General features: G+C 49.1%; 1 protein-coding gene across 2 annotated transcripts in view; it reads left to right on the forward strand.

Annotated features, from left to right (window-relative positions):
* The window catches only part of MYO1D (myosin ID), a 144,584-nt gene that overhangs the window by 87,467 nt on the left and 34,883 nt on the right, over positions 1 to 22,234 (forward strand). For both annotated transcript variants that reach the window (XM_082070698.1, XM_082070699.1), the window contains exons 20-21: positions 6,761 to 6,874; positions 11,433 to 11,587. In XM_082070698.1, coding sequence (XP_081926824.1) covers positions 6,761 to 6,874; positions 11,433 to 11,587 — 269 coding nt within the window. The remainder of the gene's footprint in view (positions 1 to 6,760; positions 6,875 to 11,432; positions 11,588 to 22,234) is intronic.

Here is a 22,234-nt window from a genome sequence, read left to right on the forward strand (position 1 = left end):
GTGCCATGATCTAGTCAACGGACTGGAGTTGGACCAAGGGTTGGACTGGATGATCTCTGAGGGCTTTTCCAACCCAGTCCATTCTGTGATTCTGTGAAACCAACCTGCCCTTACCAATCTGTAGCAAATAAGATCTAAGTGTTTTTTTAGCGAATGAAGAGGTTTTGTGCGTTCTCTTGGTAACTGTGTGTTCCGATGATGCGTCAAACACGTCAGGCCCATGTGTCTGAAACAGATGCGACGCATTCTTTTGTTTTAATTGCTAATTTGCTATCAAAAATAAAAGCCGATTGGATTTTGGGAAGGGGCCAAACAGGCCTGTGAGGGCACAGCCATGGTGAGAATAACCCAAGCCTTCCCCAGCAAGGACACGACACTGGAAATGCTGCTGGGGAGAGAAGAGCGCGGCCCCGCTTCACGTGCAGACCCGACCTAGTGCAGACCCCTGGTCTAGTCAATGGACTGAACTTGGACCAAGGGTTGGACTTGATGATCTCTGAGGTCTTTTCCAACCCAGTCGATTCTGTGATTCTGTGAAAAAGGGCAACTTAAATAAACCCAGGTTAAGCCTTGAAGTTGATATATTTAAAAATATTTATGTACAGAACGTATCTTATGGCCTGTAAGATATTTGCTAACTGTTAATTTATTTTGAGATGGTTTTTTTAGCTGCTGATTGACGTTATTCTAGTGAGGTCAAGGCAGTCAATACCAACTCTCTGGGAGCATTGGTCGCTGCTGGGGGAGTTTTCTAGAGCTTGAGCACGTGGGGTTGGAATTCAACAGCTTGAGATGAATAATAATGGGTGAGAATGTTTGGCCCGAAGCTTGGGGAGCTCTTTTTATAGCAGGTTGTGAAGAGGCTTTGAAGCCTCGCTGATGGGAGGCGCGCGCGCTTGCTTTCCCGCAGCGGCTATAGGTGGAACCAGGTCACTTCTGCCTATGGAAAAACGACGTTTTTTTCCGAGCGTTGCAACACTCTTTGTTTTTTCAAAGGAAATTTTCAGGTTCTTTGCCTTGGGAAACCGAATGCATATTTCATGCCGACCACTAGATTTTGTTGTATCACCTTGGAAACAAGTTTCCTCTTCTTTTTTTTGTAGAATAAAGCTTTTCTTCCCGCTTTCTCCCTTGTGGCACCAAACTCCCTTGAGAGAAGAACCATCTCTTCCCAATGCCCTGCGGTGCCCGCAGGCCCCTGCAAAGCTCATTTGGAGGTTGATCTGCTATAGGATACACTTCTATTTCTCCCCATACGCCAGTGGGGAGGCTAAATTAAAACCGATTTCCATTCGGATCAACAAAGATATAAATAAAAACGCCCAGAAGGTGCAGAGAACACAATGCTGGGAAAGGCTGTTCTCCGGGAGGCTCGGAGCTGGAGCTGAGAACAGACGGGCTGTCTCTACTCCTACAAAATCAAAAGATTAGTGGCATTTGCAATGGTGCTGGCATTTGCCTGAGTCTCTTCCGTGCGTGCTTCCCAACGTGACAGTTTACTTATAAAAACACAGCACGTTTTATTTCCATAAAGATGCCGTAGGTGCACGAGACACCTGGAGCAAAGCGATTGCTTGGGAAGAGCTGAAAAGGCCGCAAGTTCCTGGGCAGTGAGAATTTGCTTCTCCAGTGAGAGAATCATAGAATCATAAGTAGTTTGGGTCGAAGGGACCTTCAGTTGTCACCCAGTGCCATGAGCAGGGACATCTTCACCAGCTCAGGGTGCTCAGAGCCCCGTCCAGCCTGGCCTGGGATGTCTCCAGAGATGGTTCAGCCACCACCGTTTGCGTCTCTTTAGCCGAATTTATTGTTCAGTGCAAACACTGAAGGCGGTGGGTAACTGCAAGAAAGACATAGGATTTAAAATATGCCTGTAGAACTACTGTGTTTTGATATTGTCTTGCAAACACTGGGCATGTTCCCCATCCCCGCTGTCTGGGCCACGGCCGCCGGACTTTGTGCAGTGTGGTGGCCCTGGTCACACAGCTCGGTGAGCTCTGCGCCCTTGGTCACCAGGGGCTCTGTGGTGGAGGTGGATGAGAGATCGGCAGCAACCTGGCCGTGTGCTCATTGATTGTCCCCTGGGCTGCATCCCCAGCCCTGTGGGCAGCAGGTTTGGGGGGATTCTGGCCCTCTGCCCCGCTCTGTGAGACCCCCCTGCAGTGCTGGTCCAGCTCTGGGTCCTCAGCACAGGACACACATGGAGCTGCTGGAGAGGGGCCAGAGGAGCCCCAGGAATGATCCGAGGCTGGAACAGCTCTGCTGGGGGACAGGTGAGAGAGTTGGGGTGTTCAGCTGAGAAGAGAAGCTCCGGGGAGACCTTAGTGCGGCCTTTCTGGACTTAAAAGGGGCTGATCAGAAAGATGGGGACAGGCTTTTGAGCAGGGCCTGTTGCGATACAACAAGGGGTGATGGTTTGAAAGTAAAGGAGGGAGATTCAGGCTGGACATGAGGAAGGAATTGTTGTCCCTGAGGGTGGTGAGAGCCTGGCCCAGGTTGGCCAGAGAGGTGGTGGCTGAACCATCCCTGGAGACATCCCAGGCCAGGCTGGACGGGGCTCTGAGCACCCTGAGCTGGTGAAGATGTCCCTGCTCATGGCAGGGGGGGCACTGGGGGAGCTGGGAACATCCCTTCAACACAAAATATTCCACAATTCTATGGACAAGAGGGAGGACATTGTGATGGCAGCAACAAGCAGAATCATGTCAGTGAACAGATGCTGATGTCCAACTCTTTAAAAAAAAAAAGATAAACCAAAAAGTCGTGTTTGGGAACTGTAGCCACACAGCATCAGGTGTGAGGTCTGTGAGGAGCAGATTCCAGCCTGCCAGGCTGGAGAAGCCTTTGCTGAAGCTCCTGAGACATGGCCCAGTTACATCTGAGGAGCCTGTGCTGTCTGATTCCACAGCAGCTGACACTCCTGACCTGCTTTCCCTGGGCCATTCAGTGTTTCATAGCCTTTATTTTTTTTCTCCCATTCATCTGCTTCCTAAAATAATCCCAGTTATTCAGCATCTCTTCCTGTGAGATTTTCCAGGCCCTCCATCGTGTTCTTCACCTTCTCTGAACCATTAGAGTCTCCTCCATGTTCACCGTCCCGGTGTTTCACACCCTATTCCAGGTGAGCCCGTGGCACCCAGGACTTTATTCCCGGTGTGTTTGTGCCCAGATCTATCCAGAGCTGTCCAAATCAACTTCAGTGACTTTTTCAGAGTGGTGCTGTTAATTTAAAGCTGTCATGTAGCTCCCCAATTTGCATTTATTGCCTTGATCAGCTCTGAACTTTGCCGCTCCGCCGCCTGTTGACTGAGAGTATTGAAGTTCTCTGGTTGTCTCCTGACATCGCCTCGGAAAATCCTATTTACATTCATCCTCCTCATCACGTCTCACCCTTGTCTGCCCTTCGCGATTGATTAATAAATATCGCTGTGACTGTGTTACACCGACAGCTCCGGTTTGGCCTTGATGAAAAACGTAATAGTTTCTACTTCGTGTCCTACTTTCCCACTTGATTTTCACTAAATTTCACATCTTGCCTGGTGACTATTTAGTACCCGGGCTCCTGGGGCATCTCAAAGGGTAGATGGCATCAAATGTTCTCCTTTGGTGGAGTATTTTCTGGATAAATTAAGCACAATGTTAATGAGATGTGTGTTTCCTCTGTGAAAATCCTACTAGAGGCCTGGAAGAGTATTTGTGATGAGCTGCGGCAGTTGTGTAAATGATCAGTGTTTAAAAAGGAGATGTGAACAAAGCCATGATCCCAGGGTAGGAAACACTTCTCTGGAGAGAATATAATGTTAATTCCTGCCATAACGTGATCCTCTCACTTCTATTTCTCTAAACAATCACGCTAATTCCATAAGGTGTGGAACAGTGATTTATTATCTTCAGTCTTTCTGGATCTTCCCCGGATCAGATGGCACCGTGAAGGTACAACATCTAGTGTCTCGTATCCTTTGAATGAGTACGTTCTTAATAAACAGTTGCATATTTTTAGAGTGATTTTCCAGAGGTGCTTTTGTGGCATTTGACAGTGGTATTGGTGATTTAATGTGGCAGGCACTGGAGGGTTGCGGTCACTGGAGACCTGATTGGCGGCCAAAAATAGACCTGAACTCACAACTTCACAATACCTGGAATTAAGGACAATTATATAATTGTATGGCCGCTATACATGACTTGCTGCTGGGCTGTCTGTTGCTTTGCATCATTAACTGGTGCTTAAATAATCTGTTCTCCCATTGCTCTGACTACATAGAAATGTGATGTACGAACTGCAACCGGATACTGGAGCTGGCGCTGGGTCCGTAATACCTGCTCAGGGGTTCCCATGTTGCCATCTTCCAACAATTGATTTTTACCGCAGCAGAACTGTTACATAGGCTTGGTATTTGGGAAAAAAAGAAAATATAAAGTATGCTTAAGATTATTCTGTGAGGGTTTCACATATATACATGGATAATCTCTGCGGCTGTTGACTTCCAGGGAGATTACAGGTGATAACATAGTGCTTTGCCGCAGCAGGCAATTAATGGTTCTTCGTTGAATTATGGCGTGCATCTCTAATTGGTCTTCAATTTACAACGGCAGAGCCCGGTGGCAGCGTGAAGGTTTTAAGATATTAATGTTTCCCAGTGGTGACACTAAACTGTGTGTGTCGGAGCACTAGGAACTGTCAGAACACTTCAGAGTCTGTTTTCTTATGTGGAATCTCGGGGTGATTGAGGTGGGAAGGGACCTCTGGAGGGTACAACATTTGGCGATTAAAACACATTTGCCACTTTTTGGAAGCCACTCTTAAAGTTGTGTGAAGTGCACGTTGATTTTCTTAGTTGTAGGTACCTTACAGGAGTCGATTGGGAATCAATAGACTGGAGTGCAGATTCCAAACCACCTGAGAACCGTACAAACGTTTAATGAAAAAATACAAAGCGAAACAACTAAAAGTCTCACTCAGTGGCCAGTTAAGCTCTGGTACTTTCTTGTTTGCTCCGGAATGCTGGAGCTCTGCTCTCTGTGTTCCCACAACAGCCCCAGACAGCACAGCTGGGCAACCAGCTCCTGTTCACAGCGTTTCTTTTGAGCTGGAGCTCACTGGTGATCCTTTGACATCCTCGCCTTGAATATCGTGTCCTTAACAGAGCACCAAGTTGAGTTAAAATGAGCTCAGCGATGTCGACCTCTATAGAAAATCTGCTGCTCACAGTATGGGACTGGCAGAGCTGAACCGAGCTCGGAACTTGCTGCTGCTCAGCAGAACCGGCCTGTTTTCTTCCTCCATTTATCGCTGCCCAGGGCTTCACCCTTTTCCCCTTGCAGTGGCTCTGATGCTTTTTGTGTCCTTCCCTTGCCAGGTTCACAAAAAGGGCAGATTTTTGTCAGATTAGCGAGTTAGGCTGCACAACAACCCCATGGCTGGAAAGTGCCTGGCACAAAAGGCCCTGGGGGTGTTGGTGAGAGCGGCTGAACATGAGCCAGCGTGTGCCCAGGTGGCCAAGAGGCCACAGGATCCTGGCTGGTACCAGCACTGGGGTGGCCAGCAGGCCCAGGGCAGTGACCGTCCCTGTGCTGGGACCTGGGGAGGACAAACCGCCAATCCTGGGGCAGTTCTGGGCCCCTCAGCTCAGGGCTCAAAATGGCGGCACCAGAATCACCTCAGGGCTCAAAATGGCGGCCCCAGGGGTGCTGGGATCACCTCAGTGCACAAGATGGTTTCACCAAAATCAGCTGAGAGCTCAAGAAAACCCTTGAGGTGCTGGAGCAAGTGGAGAGAAGGGAACGGAGCTGGTGAGGGGCTGGAGCACAAGTGTGATGGGAGCGGCTGAGGGACCTGGGGGGTTCAGCTGGAGAACAGGAGCTGAGGGGAGACCTTCTGATCTCTGAACTGCCTGAAAGGAGCTTGGAGCCAGGGGGGTCGGGCTCTGCTCCCCAGGAACAAGCGCCAGGAGCAGAGGAAACGGCCTCAAGTTGCGCCAGGGGAGGTTGAGGTTGGATCTGGGAACAATTTCTTCCCCAAAGGGCTGTGGGGCATTGGAACAGGCTGCCCAGGGCAGTGCTGGAGTCACCATCCCTGGAGGGTTGGACAGATGGACATGAGGTTCTCAGGACATGGGGCAGTGCCAGGGGTGGGGAATGGTTGGACTCGATGATCTTGAGGGTCTTTTCCAAACAAAACGATCCTGTGATAGTCTGAGTACCACTTCCTGGGCAAATTACTGACATCTGTCCAAAGCACGGATAGTTTAAAGGGAGAAATGGGACCCGCTCAAATTTAGGATGGGCCAAAGCATCTGCTTCCAAACACCTCTGGTCTGGACTGTCCCAGACCCTGGTCACACCCTGTTTGGGGCAGGGACTCTGCATCGTGCTTTTGGGGTGTAAAAAGGCACATATATCATGTAGGAACGACAGCCGTGGGCCTGGGCTCGGTGTCTGCCAGGGGACAGGGGCGCAGGTTGAATGTTTTTAGGGGAAAGCATCAGTCCTTCATTTGGGTGAGACCGTGGGCTTCCCCAGGTTGCCCCAGCCAATTTTGGGAATGTTGCTCCCCCAAAACTCTGCGTTTCTCTATTTATAACATGGGATTGCAGAGTCCATCTTCCCTTTTCACTATTTCAAGACCTGTGGAGAAATCCTGTTTCAGAGCCATGCGAGTTGTGTGCATTTACTTTATGAGTTTTACATATTCACCAGGGCAGAGTTTTATTCTGCGTGTTCTTGCAGCGATGAGTGAGACTGAATATTTGCTTCTTTCCAGGTGAATCGCTTTAATAAGGTGGAGGACAGAGCAATCTTCATCACCGATCGACACCTTTATAAGATGGACCCTATGAAGCAGTACAAGGTGATGAAGACCATCCCCCTCTATAACGTAAGTACAAGGACCGGAGAATCTCATCTCAGACTCTCTTAGTCATGGGCAGCGCATCTACTGTTTGGCTCCATTTTCATACCCATAAACCGGAAAAAGACCTCGGTTTACAATTTTTAATATATTTAATATCTATAAAACAGTTATAGTGCAATTATCTACAACACTGATGCATCACGGTAGCTTTTAATTTCACTGCATAAAATAAAAGCTAAAGCTCAGGCTGCTTATCGCACTTTCTTCTGCTCGTTCTTCTATTTGTTTTTTTATTTGCAAGATCTTGGCCCCGTAATGGGGGGGCAGCATTTCACAGCAGCTTATTTAGACAGTTTCTGTGTCTCTGGGGGTTTGTTTGATCCTTCCTGTCGTGTTCAGATTGTTTTTTATGTTTATTCATGTTTAATGTAAATCTTATCAAAGCTAAATTCAGAATTATGGTGAGGTAGCTGGCCTTGGGGGTAGCAGAGTTTGGCTGCCAGTGACAAAGCAGCGAATTAGCACTGGGAGGAAGGAGCAAGAAAACCTCATTTTAGCTCCTCAGCATCCTGAAGCGTGGATTGGGCTGCTTGTTTGTTTTCCTCAGCCTGAGGTAACACTACCAGAGTTATCTTAAACCTCCAGAACCTGGCTGAGTTGCTTGGAAATGAATTTGTTGGGACGTTTGCATTTGGAGAAATAATAAATCCGATGGCCTTGTATTGCTAAAAGAGAAGAGACGCGATTAGGGTAACGGTAAAATCTAATCTGTGTGTGTAGAGTGAGTGATTAGCTCAGATTCCATCCGCAATATTGGGTTTAGAGCTCCTTTTCTAACCCTGGTGCTGGTCACTCACCCACCCAGACTGTGCACCCACCACCGTGGGTGGAATAACACACTCATACCCCAAAATGAGCATTTGCTGTAGCAAAGCAACGTCTCCACAAGAGCATCTCTTATTTGGGAAAGACGTGGGTGCCTGGGAGCGAGTGGCTGCAGGTCCTTTCATAGAATCGCAGAATCCCAGAGTGTCAGGGGTTGGAAGGGACCTGGAAAGCTCATCCAGTGCAATCCCCCCATGGAGCAGGAACACCCAGATGAGGTTACACAGGAAGGTGTCCAGGCGGGTTGGAATGTCTGCAGAGAAGGAGACTCCACAACCCCCCTGGGCAGCCTGGGCCAGGCTCTGCCACCCTCACCGGGAACAAGTTGCTTCTCATCTTTCAGTGGATCTTCCTGTGTTCCAGTTTGCACCCATTGCCCCTTGTCCTGTCACTGGTTGTCACCAGAAGAGCCTGGCTCCATCCTCCTGACACTCCCCCTTTCCATGTTGATCCCAGGAATGAGTCCCCCCTCAGTGTCCTCCTGTCCAGCTCCAGAGCCCCAGCTCCCTCAGCCTTTCCTCACACGGGAGATGCTCCACTCCCTTCAGCATCTTGGTGGCTGCGCTGGACTCTCTCCAGCAGTTCCCTGTCCTGCTGGAACTGAGGGGCCACAACTGGACACAAGATTCCAGGTGTGGTCTCCCCAGGGCAGAGCAGAGGGGCAGGAGAACCTCTCTAACCTACTGACCACCCCCTTCTAACCCAGCCCAGGTCCCATTGGCTTCCTGGCCACAAGGGCCCAGTGCTGGCTCATGGTCACCCTGCTGTCCCCAGGACCCTCAGTCCTAGTTGTTCTGGGTCCTTTCCCTCGGTCCGTGTTCTGTTCTACCGACAGGGAACAGCAGCAAATCCGCATGTGCACACTGGGATGGCATCGTGGCGCTGGGACACGCTCACTGATCCCGATTTGCTACTCTGTGCCGCGGGGAGAGGGGAGAAAGTGCAGAAATTCATCGGGTTCATACAAAGCGCATGAAATATTTGTATTGCTTTTGCCAGGATTTGGTAAATTGAAACTTTAACGCTCTAATGCAGTTGTTTTTTTTTTTTTACCTTTTGTAGTTATGTTTTATATTTGTGTCTAAATGACCTGAATACGTGTTGTGAGCTGCCTTGCATCTCTCTCTCGTTTTTCTGCGCACCCGGTCCTTTCTTTGGGTGGAAAACCCTTCACAGTGCAGCAGGAGATGTGTAAATACGCAATTAGCGATGCGGAGATTCCCTTTCGGGGAAAGAACAATTGCTTGAACTGATAACAAAGATTTTAAAGAAGCAAATGGCTAATAATTACCCCAGCTATGATATATATCAGCATATCAAATATTTCCTACTAGGATGCGCGTTCACCGGGGAGGACGGATTGTCCTGGTGCGGGAAGGTGACCCCAACGGAACCGGGAGCTCGGCGGCTGCCGCGGCGTTTCGGCAGCACCCGCAGGGCCGGGGTTTCCATGGCGATGCCGTGGGAGACACTCGGCTCGTGGCTGTACCACCGGCAACTTGTTTGCAGCCACAGGAATCGCGCTGCGGTTCTTCATCTCCTTTAGCTGCGTTGGCGGGGGATGTTTGAAGCTCACGGCTCAGGCTCCGCATTCTAATGCCCAAATTTTGTGCAAATGGTGACAAAGCAATAACTTGCCTTTCAACCCTATTTCCCCGTATTGAGATGCTGCTTTGGGGGTTTTCTGTGTGCGAGTGTCCTGGCAGCCGCCTCACGAGCATCAATATACAATTATCTCTTTGTTCTTAGCTGGAGAGAAAATAAACAGATAATGGCAGAAAGGAATGAAAAGGTGACTGAGCAGCAGGAAGAATCTTGCAACCACCTTTGGTGAAGACAATAAAGCATGTTCTATGGATGCTGGGGATCTTTAGGCAGAGCTAATATTAGTGTTTGTAAATACGAGATAAGCGCATTCGCTGAAATAATTTGTGTTACATTTATTTGTTCAGAGAGGCTGACGGGGAGTGGTGAAATAGGAAAAATGTGAAGGGCTCTCAGACATCTAACATGCTGCTGTTGAATAATTAATGTTTAAATAGGCTTTTCAAACCCAGAGGTTTCAAGTTGTTCATCTTTCACACCCCATGCACATTTAAAACCTTGATGGCCGTGGTCCCTGTGGTGCTATTGCGCTCACGGGATGTTATTTAAGCATGCAAATTAATTTTAAGAGACACCATAAACCCAGGCAGCTCTTAATGTCTGTGCATGAAGTGTAGCTTGTTTTTAAAGTATTTCCTAACCTCAAAATAGCATGAGCGGTGGAGAATAAATGTGTTGAGCATATGCAACTGGTAGCAGGAGTTTTATTTTCATAGCACTGGTTTGTTGAATGTAATTGTCTCTTGGTGTGTGATTTGCAGCTTCTATTCTTCATCAAGATGTTAAGGCTTTTAGTGAAGTTAATTTTTGTGTTATCCATGTGTTGCCAGCCTATGTGGTTGTTGGCCAGACTTGTGGTCAGTGTTGGTTTCCTTTGAAAGGCCAAAGAAGCAGGTTTGTGGTTCTGCCGCTGAGCGATGCGGTGTCACCAGAGTGAAGAATTGGGGACAGAGGGTTCAGCTGTCACAAACCCCCTCTTGGGGGTGGCTTGTGGTCCTGGCGAGGCCAAAGGACACCATGGTGACAGGGACAGGGCCGCTCCTGGCAAGAGCTGCTCCAGGTGAGCCCGGTCTAGGCAGTGACATTTCCTCACACCTTTGAGACCGTTGACACCCCAGAGGCTGCGCTGCCATCCAGAGACCTGGGCACACCGAACTGGGTGAGAAGAACCTGATGAAGTCCACCAAGGGCCAGTGCAGGGTCCTGCACCTGGGGAGGAACAACCCCCAGCAGCAGCACAGGTTGGGAGACCTGCTGGGAGCAGCTCTGCAGAGGGACCTGGGAGTTCTGGTCAACAACAGGGTGACCGTGAGTCACCAATGTGCCCGTGTGGCCAAGAGGCCAATGGGACCTGGGGTGTGTGAGGAAGAGTGTGAGCAGCAGGTCAGGGAGGGGAATCCTCCCCCTCTGCTCTGCCCTGGGGAGGCCACATCTGCACAACGGGGGCCAGCGCTGGGCTCCCCAGTTTGAGAAGGACAAGGAACCACTGCAGAGAGTCCAGGGAGGGACACAAAGATGCTGAGGGCTCTGGAGCATCTTTGTGATGGGGAGACACTGAGAGAGCTGGGGCTGTTGAGCTGGAGAGGAGAAACTGAGAGGGATCTGCTCAATGGATCAATATCTCAGGGTGGGGGTCAGAGGATGGACCAGACTCTGTTCAGTGGTGCCCAGCGCCAGGGTGAGGGGCAACGGGCACAGACTGAAACACAGGAGGCTCCATGTGAACACGAGGAGAAACTTCTTTCCTTTGCGGTGCCAGAGCCTGGCCCAGGCTGCCCAGAGCGCGTGTGGAGTCTCCTTCTCTGAGACATTCAAACCCCCTGGGATCCTGTGTGATCTGCTCTGTGACCCTGCGTGAGCAGGTGGGGCTGGGGATCTGCAGGGATCCTGCAACCCCAACCAGCCTGGGAGTCTGTGACTTCCAAAAAAACCCCCTTGGTTTCACCTCTTTTGACGCGTACTCAGGACCCGCACGTGGCCATTGCCCAGGCTCTGTGGTAGAGGCAGAAGTCGAGGAAAACACTCGCCTGGCGAGCAGCGCAGCTATGCCAACTTATATTAATATAATGTTTTTCTTGTGTTCTCTTCGCAGTTGGTAGGATTGAGCGTCTCCAACGGGAAGGACCAGCTTGTGGTCTTCCACACCAAGGACAACAAGGACCTCATCGTCTGTCTGTGCGGCAAAGAGCCCTCGAGCGACAGCAGGATCGGGGAGCTGGTGGGAGTCCTGGCCAGTCACTTCAAGAGGTCAGTGCTGGGGATGGCTTGTGTTGAAAATTCAGTCTAACGTGCCAAATCCAAACCTTTCCGGAAGTCGTTTCAATGCCGGGCTTGAGCTTTATCTGTGTTACTTCACTCTATTACCAGGACACCAAAACCACATGCAATACCACTTTATTTGCCCTTTCTATGCTCCCTCTATGCGTTTGGTTCTTGGGGACAAATATCACTGAAGATTCATTTTGAGTGTGTCACAATATCTCCTTAATACAAACTCTACGTGTAAAATGAAGATACAGCTATTCCTTTCTCAAATTGCTCCGCCTGCTCTCAGTATCAGTCGACGATTTATTGCTTGAGCTGGGAAATATCATCTCTGTTCCCTGCAAACTGTCTCTCTTGTAAATCAACATGCAAAAGCGGTTTTCTTGGTGAACTGAGCACCTAAGGGGTTGTTTTGTATTGAGGTTCTTACAGCTGAACTAGCAATAATCACCTTTAAACTGTAGACCAAGTTCGGGACTGTCCGGAGAAGCATCGCGGTGGTGACTTTGCTGCAGACAGGCCCAAAAAAGAATTATAAGTCTGTAGAGAAATGGTGTATGGAGTGAACAGACCCTCAGAGCTGTTCCCTCTCTCCTATGGGACAGTTTCCCATTAACATTGAGCAGCTTCACATGCAGTGTTTTGCCGTTCACAGTATCGTGTTCCGTTTCTGACCAACAAAGAGGCGGCTTTATAGGGAAATATTCATACAAGTGGCAGCACAACGGGAGCAAATTTAGGTTACGTTATGTCATGTTTTTCCTGAATTCAAGAAGATTGTGCCGGTTCAGCCAGTTTTCACAACTACTGAGTAAAGTTTGCTGCTGTCTGTACGGCCGGACGTGGGTGTTCTGTTCATTTGAAGTGAATTCTCAGTGTCGGCATCACTTGTTTTGGGAAATTCAGTGATGAGGAGCAACAGAAAATATCCTCTGGTTTTGCTTTTGCCTAAAGATAGTTTGATTTCAAAGGCAGCTGCTCTTGAAGGCTCGGGGGATGCTGGGTATTGTAAAACAGCACACTTCATTGCAGGAATGCTGTGAAGCAGCTGTAGATGTTTCACATCTGGCGTGTTTTGAACACAGGTGACATTTCCTGAGAGCTGATCGGTGGTCGGTGTTCACACTGCCCTGCTTTGCTGTTCCTTTCATCATGGATCCAGTAGAGCTCAGGGGTGATGATGGCTGGAGAGCTGGGCAGGGAAAAATGTAATGAAATAGAACAAGGGCAAGTGTAGAGTCTTGAATCTGGGCAGGAACAACCCCAGGTTCCAGTGTAAGTTGGGGAACGACCTATTAGAGAGCAGCGTAGGGGAAAGGGACCTGGGGGTCCTGGGGACAGCAGGGTGACCATGAGCCAGCACTGGGCCCTTGTGGCCAGGAAGCCAATGGTACCTGGGGTGGGTTAGAAGGGGGTGGTCAGTAGGTCAGAGAGGTTCTCCTGCCCCTCTGCTCTGCCCTGGGGAGACCACACCTGGAATCTTGTGTCCAGTTGTGGCCCCTCAGTCCCAGCAGGACAGGGAACTGCTGGAGAGAGTCCAGCGCAGCCACCAAGATGCTGCAGGGAGTGGAGCATCTCCCGTGTGAGGAAAGGCTGAGGGAGCTGGGGCTCTGGAGCTGGACAAGAGGAGACTGAGGGGGGACTCATTCCTGGGGATCAACATGGAAAGGGGGAGTGTCAGGAGGATGGAGCCAGGCTCTTCTGGTGACAACCAGTGACAGGACAAGGGGCAATGGGTGCAAACTGGAACACAAAAGGTTCCACTGAAAGATGAGAAGCAACTTGTTCGTGGTGAGGGTGGCAGAGCCTGGCCCAGGCTGCCCAGGGGGGTTGTGGAGTCTCCTTCTGTGCAGACATTCCAACCCGCCTGGACACCTTCCTGTGTAACCTCATCTGGGTGTTCCTGCTCCATGGGGGGATTGCACTGGATGAGCTTTCCAGGGCCCTTCCAACCCCTGACATCCTGGGATTCTGTGATTCTGTTCTCTTCATTTTAATAAAGTACGCTGTGCACCCCTCCATCTAAAATATTGCGCCTTTCATAGAAGGGTATAAACTATTGATTTTTCAATTTCTTCTACTGACTTTAACGATGACATTTTATCTTCAAAAATAATTGTGTTTATCTAATCACTGCAGAAGAATGGCAGTTAAATACATTTATATGCTGTTTAATCATCGCTTCAAACAATATTAGCTCGTTTTTTTTTAGTGATTCAAAAGCCAAATCTCAGCGCAGCTGCTTAAATGGGAGAGCTGCAAATATTCTTGTTTTCAGCCACTTTCCAGTTTCTAAGAGTAAAAAAACCCCTTTTTAGCAAAGGTTGTGTAGGTAATGATATGTAAATACTTGTGTAATAAACTAACATGCAATTCTGTGCCGTTCTGGGTTGGTGTGTAGGCCGGAGGAGGAGGCTGGTGGTGACATCTGTGCTGGGGAGTCCTAAACCGTCTAATTCAAATGCTTTTTTGCAGCTTTTACTATTTTTCCAAACTCTTTGAACCTGGAATTTCAATGCTGACACATCTCACGTTGGCAATTTGGGAAACTTTCAGCAAGAAACAATTTAGACTGGTTAGAAAAAGTCTAGAAGTAACGTCATTAGACACTGTATTTCAGTGGCTGCTTTTGGAGTCGTTCCTGTTATTAAGCATAAAGGCTTCAAATTTGGGAACATAATGCATGAGTTCACATATTTTCCCTTTGCCCATGAAAATCTACCTATTTTAAAAATTAATCCTAGTAGATGTTTTCTTACTTTCAGGTGTTGGTCACGAATTTAACATGAGATATAAAATTTCAGGGTAGCGACTTGACCAAGACGGTGAGTTGTATATAGTCGAGTTAAGGGGTGTTTGAGTCACACTTTTGGTACGTCAGCGAGATGGTTTTGTTACCAACGCAGTTATTGAGGTCAGTGACCTCCCAGCTGAAGGGATGGTTGAGACGCAGACGCCGTGGCCGCAGTAAGTTCGTGCCTCCCTGCAGAACGCTCCATCAATTTGAGTTCTGGCTGTTTCCTCACGTTCCCAGCATGAAAGAGCTGGAAATGTTCTTTAGCAGCTCGGGACGTTGGGTGGTCCCTTGTTGGAGCGACCACGTGAAATGTGGATCACGGGACGACTCTTACGCTGCTCGGTGGGAAGAAAAGATGCTCGGAGGTGATGACGGTGGCACTACAGACCCACCAGTTGGTTGGTGTTGGATGTGACCAGTGTCCCTTCGGGCGTTGGAGCCCATGCTGAGGACAAAGGGACCTCAGTAGCTCTTGGACATCAAAAGGAAGGATAATCAGCTGGAAAAGGACTCCTCCTTCCCACCTTTTACCCCTAAACGTGCTTCGTGATCCTTACATCTCTAGAAGATGTTTCAACTGATGGGTCCAGCCACTGAGGACTCTTTCTGGAGGTTCTTCCAAGCTGTTCTTCACCAGAGAAGAACCGATCGCCGCTGGTTTCCAAAGCTTTTTCTCTCATATTCCTGTGGCTCTCGCACTGTGTGTCGCCTCCCGTGTCCCCGCAGCGTGGAAACGGCGTGATCCAAACACCAGGGATTATCAAGGCAGCTCCAGTGTCACCCCCAAAGGTGACAGCGACCCCTCCTTTGTTTCCCACCACTGTGCTCCATTCTGCAGCCCTTGCTTAAACCATTTAGTTATTACAGTCTGTGTTAAATACACCCGGTATTTCCTGCCCGGTTCGGATCGATAGTATCGCCGACCTGCGCTCCTCGCTGCTTCCGCTCCCTAATCCCGGTTCTCCGCAGCCGCTGGGTTTCTTCCAGCATCCAACAAAGCAGAACCCCAGCAGAAAACCACTTGCCTAAGGCTAATTTTACCTTTTCTATTGCACTTGGAGACCTGTCAGCCAATTCTAATCATTATAACGCACACTGGGTTCATTTCCTTTAGTGCTGGGCTCTTACACCAGTGTGTCCTGGAGCTGGTGGCGCTGGCTCTGTCACCCAGATCTTGGGCTAATCCGAGGTTCCATCAAAGCCTGTTCCCCTGTTCTGGTTCCACATGGGGCTCTCCCGCCTTGGCACGGGGGTGTTTTTAGGGCCTGGTTTTCATTTCATTAGCCGAAATGGCTGTGATTTATTTGATTGTGGAAGGGGAGAAGTTTGGTTGTTATACCTGGTGTCACATACATGTCTGTGTGCACTATAGGAAGGTGTGTATGTGTAATTTATACATACACGTCTTAAAAAAATGGGGGAAAAATATACATACGTATGTTTATATATGTAAAAATTGATAAAATAGACTTATATAAACTTACATTTAGAATGCGGAAAGTATATTTATATATATTGGTGGGAAAATCTGTGCCGTCAGCCTTTCGAACCAAACAGAAATAGAAGCACATTTGGTACGAGGTGGCCAAGGTTCTTCCGTTATTAAAGCTTAATTATGCTAAATACAAAAATAAGAAATAAAAATATAGCTATATAATAAATAAAGCAAACAGATCCTGAGCCAGAACAGTGGAACAACATCGCGCTGGAGGTGCAGGGGTTGCTCACCCCTTGCTGTGGACTTAGGAGAGAGCAAAGCCGAGCTCAGGCCCAACCTAAGGGAGTCTTAAAACTTGCTTAAAACTTTGAATAAGTGCAATAGGACCCTGATCCCCTCCAGTGACAAAAATCGAGTGTATGAATAAAACCTACTCAGAACTGCGGGCAATTGGGTGAGATTAAATATATTGGGTACAAATAGAACTCACAAATAGGGTTTTTGTGTGTTTCTTTCCCTCTTTGCAACAGTTCAACCCGTGGCAAACACGGCCAAGTGAGACTGAAATCTGCCATTAGCTACCAGTGCTGCTGAAGGTTAAGCTCTTCTTTTGTTCATAGTATGAAGGCTGAGATGTTCGTCAGATGGATGGAAAGAAACGCTCTGTAAATACACATTTTCAATCCGTTGTGCAAGGGGGAGGACAGGCATTCAATGTATTTTTGCTGCTGTCCATAAAAGACAGAGGAGGTTCACTGTGGTTTGGTTTTGTTCCACAGTCTGGAACACGAATCATTAGGTGCGAGAGCCCAGTTTGATTCAAATTGATTGAGTGTTTTTTATTGTAATACTTTCCACTAATACAAAGAAATAGACGTTCCCGCTCAGGCCCAGGTGGCACACAAGGGGTTAAACCCCTTCCGTTTGTCATCAAGATGCTCTTTCATCACAGAACTCTGCTGATTTCAATCAGTTTTGAATTATTCCTTTAGCTTAAAGCTGTTCACCTTTCTCATGTAGAAACCTTGATTAACCACTGAGACTAATAGATTTACATGCGAGTTAAACCAGCAACATCTCTGTAGTCGGCAACAACCTGGAGGAAATGATGGAGATCCAGCATCTTGGGTTTTATGACAAAGAGCAAAGAAGGAGCCCGAATTTATATTTGAAGGCACAAGTGTGGTTCCTTCCCCCGAGGAAATTACCATCTCATAAGGCAGAAAACCACGCAAAGGCAGAATTAATGTGTCACGTCTGCTTTGCGATCGCGATGAGAATGATCCGCAAGGTGCCGGTGGGTGTTGGCGGTGATGGGCGCTCTGCAGCTCCACGTTTCCATCGCGCTGTTCAACCCCTCCAGGTTCAACCCCTTCAGTGCCCCACAGCCCTTTGGGGAAGAAATTGTTCCCCACATCCAACCTCAACCTCCCCTGGCGCAACTTGAGGCCGTTTCCTCTGCTCCTGGCGCTTGTTCCTGGGGAGCAGAGCCCGACCCCCCTGGCTCCAAGCTCCTTTCAGGCAGGTCAGAGATCAGAAGGTCTCCCCTCAGCTCCTGTTCTCCAGCTGAACCCCCCAGCTCCCTCAGTCTCCATCACACTTGTGCTCCAGCCCCTCATCAGCTCCGTTCCCTTCTCTCAACTCGCTCCAGCATCCTGCAGCATCTCCGCATCGCTCGGTCAACAGCGAGAGAAAAACAATGACCCGTTTTCTTTAAGCGACGCTCGCTGGTTTGATAAATAGTTGGCAAAAGGCGCTTCGTTTGATGGGTTTGTTACCCGCGTTGGCAGGGGGAGAAGTTTCCCTTGGCGTAAAATCCCAACCTGCGTTTCCCCGTCTCCCTTCCCAGTGTTTCCACACCCAGAGCCGCTGTGTGTTGGGACGTCCCCAAGATTTCCCATCTCAGGGACACCAGCCTGGTTTCCAAAAGGTAACGCGGTTCTCCTCCGGATCTGCCGCCCACCTCGCTGCCCTCACGTGAATTCTTCTCTTCAAATAAGGATTCCAGGGCCGACAGCAAACAGAACCAACAGCAAACAATCCCTCAGGATCATATTCACTGGTGACCTACTTAAAATCCTCTTCCCTCATCCTCTTTTCGTGGGTTTGCTGAAACGCTGGCTCACGCTCTGCAAGGAATTGCTGGCGGAATGATAACGACCGCAAAACGCGGCCCCTCGTTTTTCTGAACAGACATGCTTTATGTTTTTATTGCATCATTTAGGCTTCTTCTTTCTTTTCCCCCACTTGTGATGCATTATCCCCTTTTTTGGTCTCACAAGCCTTTGTGTTCTGATTGCAGGCAGTGCTGCTGCTTGAAGAGCTGCCATTAAATCACAGGATGCCTTAATCTTTTCAATTTGTTTTTGAGGAAAATGAGGCTTCTCGCTCTACCCTGGAGAGCCCGAGCTGTGTTATCGAGGCCTGTGTTGAGCATCCTTTATTTTCCTTCTTCTGCTGCAAACGATCCAGCAGAGGTAATTATTTAACAAACGTGTTATTCTGCTGTATTTTTGTAGGGTTATTGTAGATGGATTTGCAGCCCAGGGTAGAAAATCAGCGTTGCCCCTGCTAGGCTCTTTAGGAATTAATTTGGATGTTCCTCCTTGCTCATCCGTGCTGTTGGACAGCAAGAACATCGTTATACTGGCACACACACGCGTGTGAATATTGTGATTAAACCGGCTCTTGGCTGCATACATGATACAGATAAACTCATCCTGCCTTTGCACAGCACATCAATGGGATGGTGCAGACACACAAATGTGGGGGATCCCACCTGAAATGGTCATTTCTAGGGCCTCAAGAACCCTTCTGGGTTTGTAACTGGAGTCCCGCGCAGCACGCCGTGTTTTCGTGCCGGTCTGAATTCCCTTATCACTGATGGAAACAGAATTTCTAAGCAGATGTATAAAAAGCCCCACATGAAAACAAAATTATCATCAGGTGGCTTCTGCGTTTCTTGGCGCCTAATAACTCTGTGCTATTGGAGCTCAGCCCTGTTGTCTTTAGGCAGATATAACAAATTCAACCACTTGCAGTCCAGATAATTCTTGTTTTCTCCCCGACCACTTTATTTTCACGCACTATCTGGTGTATTTTTGATGCTAAGGGAGCATTTGCCGGCTTCTCCCAACCAGTTCTGGGTCACCACTGTGTGTTCGTGTCCTGTGTTGTCCCTCCAAGAGGTGACGGTAATAATAAAGATGGGGCTAATTAGCTCCACCGTACTGGTAAAACCACTCAGTATCTATGGAAATTAATGCAGTTTCTGGCTCCGGGGCACTAGCTTAAAATTAGACTGTAAGTAATGTTGTGTTCTCTTTTAAATAGTGAGGAGGAGCTGGTCAGGATGGAGAATAAACACAAAAACAGTTGAGTTGTTGGAGTTGCCGACTGGATTCAGGAGGAGCCGCGTCTCCCGCGTCCACCACTGCCCGCGGCTCTTGCGCCTTCTCCTTCAGGTGGAACAACTTATAGGTGACAGCTCCTCCTTATAAAGTGAATCAGGAGCCCTCGGCATGGGTGTCGCTGCCTCGTTAGGGAAATTGGGGCGCACGTGCCTGTTTTCCCTGTGTGCTCACAAACCGGCAGGAAATGCTCATCGATCCATGAATTGGGATTGACTGCAAGAGCCGCCAGAATGGTTCTGGCCACCACACGTGGCTTATTGGAAGGGTGAAAATCCAGACAACAGTGAAGAATATTGTCAGCCTGGGTGTGTGTCCATAGGAGTTAATCTGGGCAGATTAAAGGGAGTGTTTAAAGCACATGGAGCAAGTGGGTTTTGGTGACCAGAGAGTTTTTCTTACAACCAGCGGGGTTTTAATGCATATCCTCGTCATCTATCCAACCGACCTTATGGTTGCGGAGGCTCTGATGGCTGATTTCGCCTTAAAATGCACACAGAGCATGTTCCTCATTAAGAAGCATTGATCAGCAGTTGTGACTTATCTCCTTATCTTCTTTAATTTCGCTTAATCTTCCAGAGCCCGTGGTATAAATTAATATCCCTAGTCCACAGGGTGCCTCGCATAAAGCATTTTCACATGTAAATGGCACAATACATCCTGTAGCAGAGATGTGATTCATAGCCTATTACATGCTAAATCTTAGGTGGAAGCCAACGAACTAATTTATACGAGGTAATTAGATTCTGAATTAAATGCACAAAAGGGGTTTTTTTTTCTCCTTCTTGCTTTTCCTTGTGTGAAATGAGCAGATGAGCTGATACTGGAGAAGGGGAAGGTGTCCTGCCCTCTCCATCACCTCTGCTATCTGCGAGCTCCCCTCCAGGGGTGACGGGGTTGCAGAAATATGGTGTATTTGTGTTTGCATAGATCATAGAATGTCCTGAGTTGGAAAGGACCCACAAGGATCATCGAGTCCAACTCACATTGGCAGTGTAGAATGTTTCATTGATGTACAGGTAGAAAACAGCCAAAAGCGCTAAAATAAACCCTTGTCCATACTGTTCTACCCCCTCAGTCCACCCCAGCCCCAGCCTCCTGGAGCACATGCTCGTTCCTTTGTTCATCTCAGTGTGGAGGTGTCTTAGAATCAGAGAATCACAGGATGGTTTGGGTTGAAGGGACCTTCAGATGTCACCCAGTGGCCCCCCTGCCATGAGCAGGGACATCTTCACCAGCTCAGGGTGCTCAGAGCCCCGTCCAGCCTGGCCTGGGATGTCTCCAGGGATGGTTCAGCCACCACCTCTCTGGCCAACCTGGGCCAGGCTCTCACCACCCTCAGGGACAACAATTCCTTCCTCATGTCCAGCCTGAATCTCCCTCCTTTACTTTCAAACTATCACCCCTTGTCCTATGGCAACAGGCCCTGCTCAAAAGCCTGTCCCCATCTTTCTCATCAGCCCCTTTTAAGTCCAGAAAGGCCGCACTCAGGTCTCCCCGATGGGAGGAGAGATCTGAGAGCCGAGCCTGCGGGACCTTGGCTGACACCACCGCGGGAGCAGCCGAACCCCCCGAGCTGTCGGTGCCGCCACCAGCGCATGACCGAGCTGGTTCCAGCTTCACCTCTGTGCTGCCCATGTGCTGGAAGCTGAGCTGGGCTGAGGATGGATTCAGACCAGGCTGAGGATGGGTTTAGACCAGGCTGAGGATGGGTTCGGACCGGGCTGAGGATGGGTTCAGACCAGGCTGAGGATGGGTTCAGACTGGGCTGAGGATGGGTTCAGACCGGGCTGAGGATGGGTTTAGACCAGGCTGAGGATGGGTTCGGACCGGGCTGAGGATGGGTTCAGACCAGGCTGAGGATGGGTTCAGACCGGGCTGAGGATGGGTTCAGACCGGGCTGAGGATGGGTTTAGACCAGGCTGAGGATGGGTTCAGACTGGGCTGAGGATGGGTTCAGACCGGGCTGAGGATGGGTTTAGACCAGGCTGAGGATGGGTTCAGACTGGGCTGAGGATGGGTTCAGACCGGGCTGAGGATGGGTTCAGACCGGGCTGAGGATGGGTTTAGACCAGGCTGAGGATGGGTTCAGACTGGGCTGAGGATGGGTTCAGACCGGGCTGAGGATGGGTTTAGACCAGGCTGAGGATGGGTTCAGACCGGGTTGAGGATGGGTTTAGACCAGGCTGAGGATGGGTTCAGACCGGGCTGAGGATGGGTTTAGACCAGGCTGAGATGGATTCAGACCAGGCTGCATCCCCACCTTGGCTCTGCAGATCTGGGGGGGCTGGCTGGGCCGCGCTCCTCCTCACGCTGGGAGGAAGGTCAGTTCTCACCAGTGACCGCCTGCCAGACCGCGTTTTCCACTGGGATCTTTAGCATTCGAGGGGGTAATGCAGCTATTAATAATTAACCCCCCGTGCAATCTCATCCTAACCGCAATTTCAAACACTCCAGACCATCCTCCCCAGCCAACCCGGCTATTTTTAGGTTGGTTTCCCAGGGAAACGTGGTTTTATGTGGCTGCTGTATCCTCAGATTTGACAGCGAGGGAGAGAGGTAGCAAAGAGCGTTCTCTCTTAAGTTCTGTGAAAATCAGTCACGTTGATTAAAGAGACAAACTCAGCCAAAGGGGGGAATTCAGCCGCCTCCATCCGATGGGGAGTTGCTGCCCAAACAGCTATCACAGCATGGAAATGCAGAGCTGGGGGGAGGAACGTGCACTGAGGGACAAGGTGATGCTTCAGGAGTGCAAGGCGTGATTAATTTGTTTGCTTGGTTCTCATTATTTTAGCAAAGCAGGCTGTAGTTGTTCCTCCCCTCTCAGAGCTTCTTTCTCAATGGTTTTAATGGAAGCATAAAAATGCATTTGGGCTGCCCTCCAGCCGTGTGCCATTGCGGTATCTGCTGAATGGATCCTGTTTGTTGGGTTTTTAATGTAGAAAAGGAGAAAGGATAGAGGTTTCAGCTCCGTGCTAGACGGC

The sequence above is a fragment of the Streptopelia decaocto genome (assembly GCF_964273445.1).
Source record: "Streptopelia decaocto genome assembly, chromosome: 22".
Lineage (NCBI taxonomy): Eukaryota > Metazoa > Chordata > Aves > Columbiformes > Columbidae > Streptopelia > Streptopelia decaocto.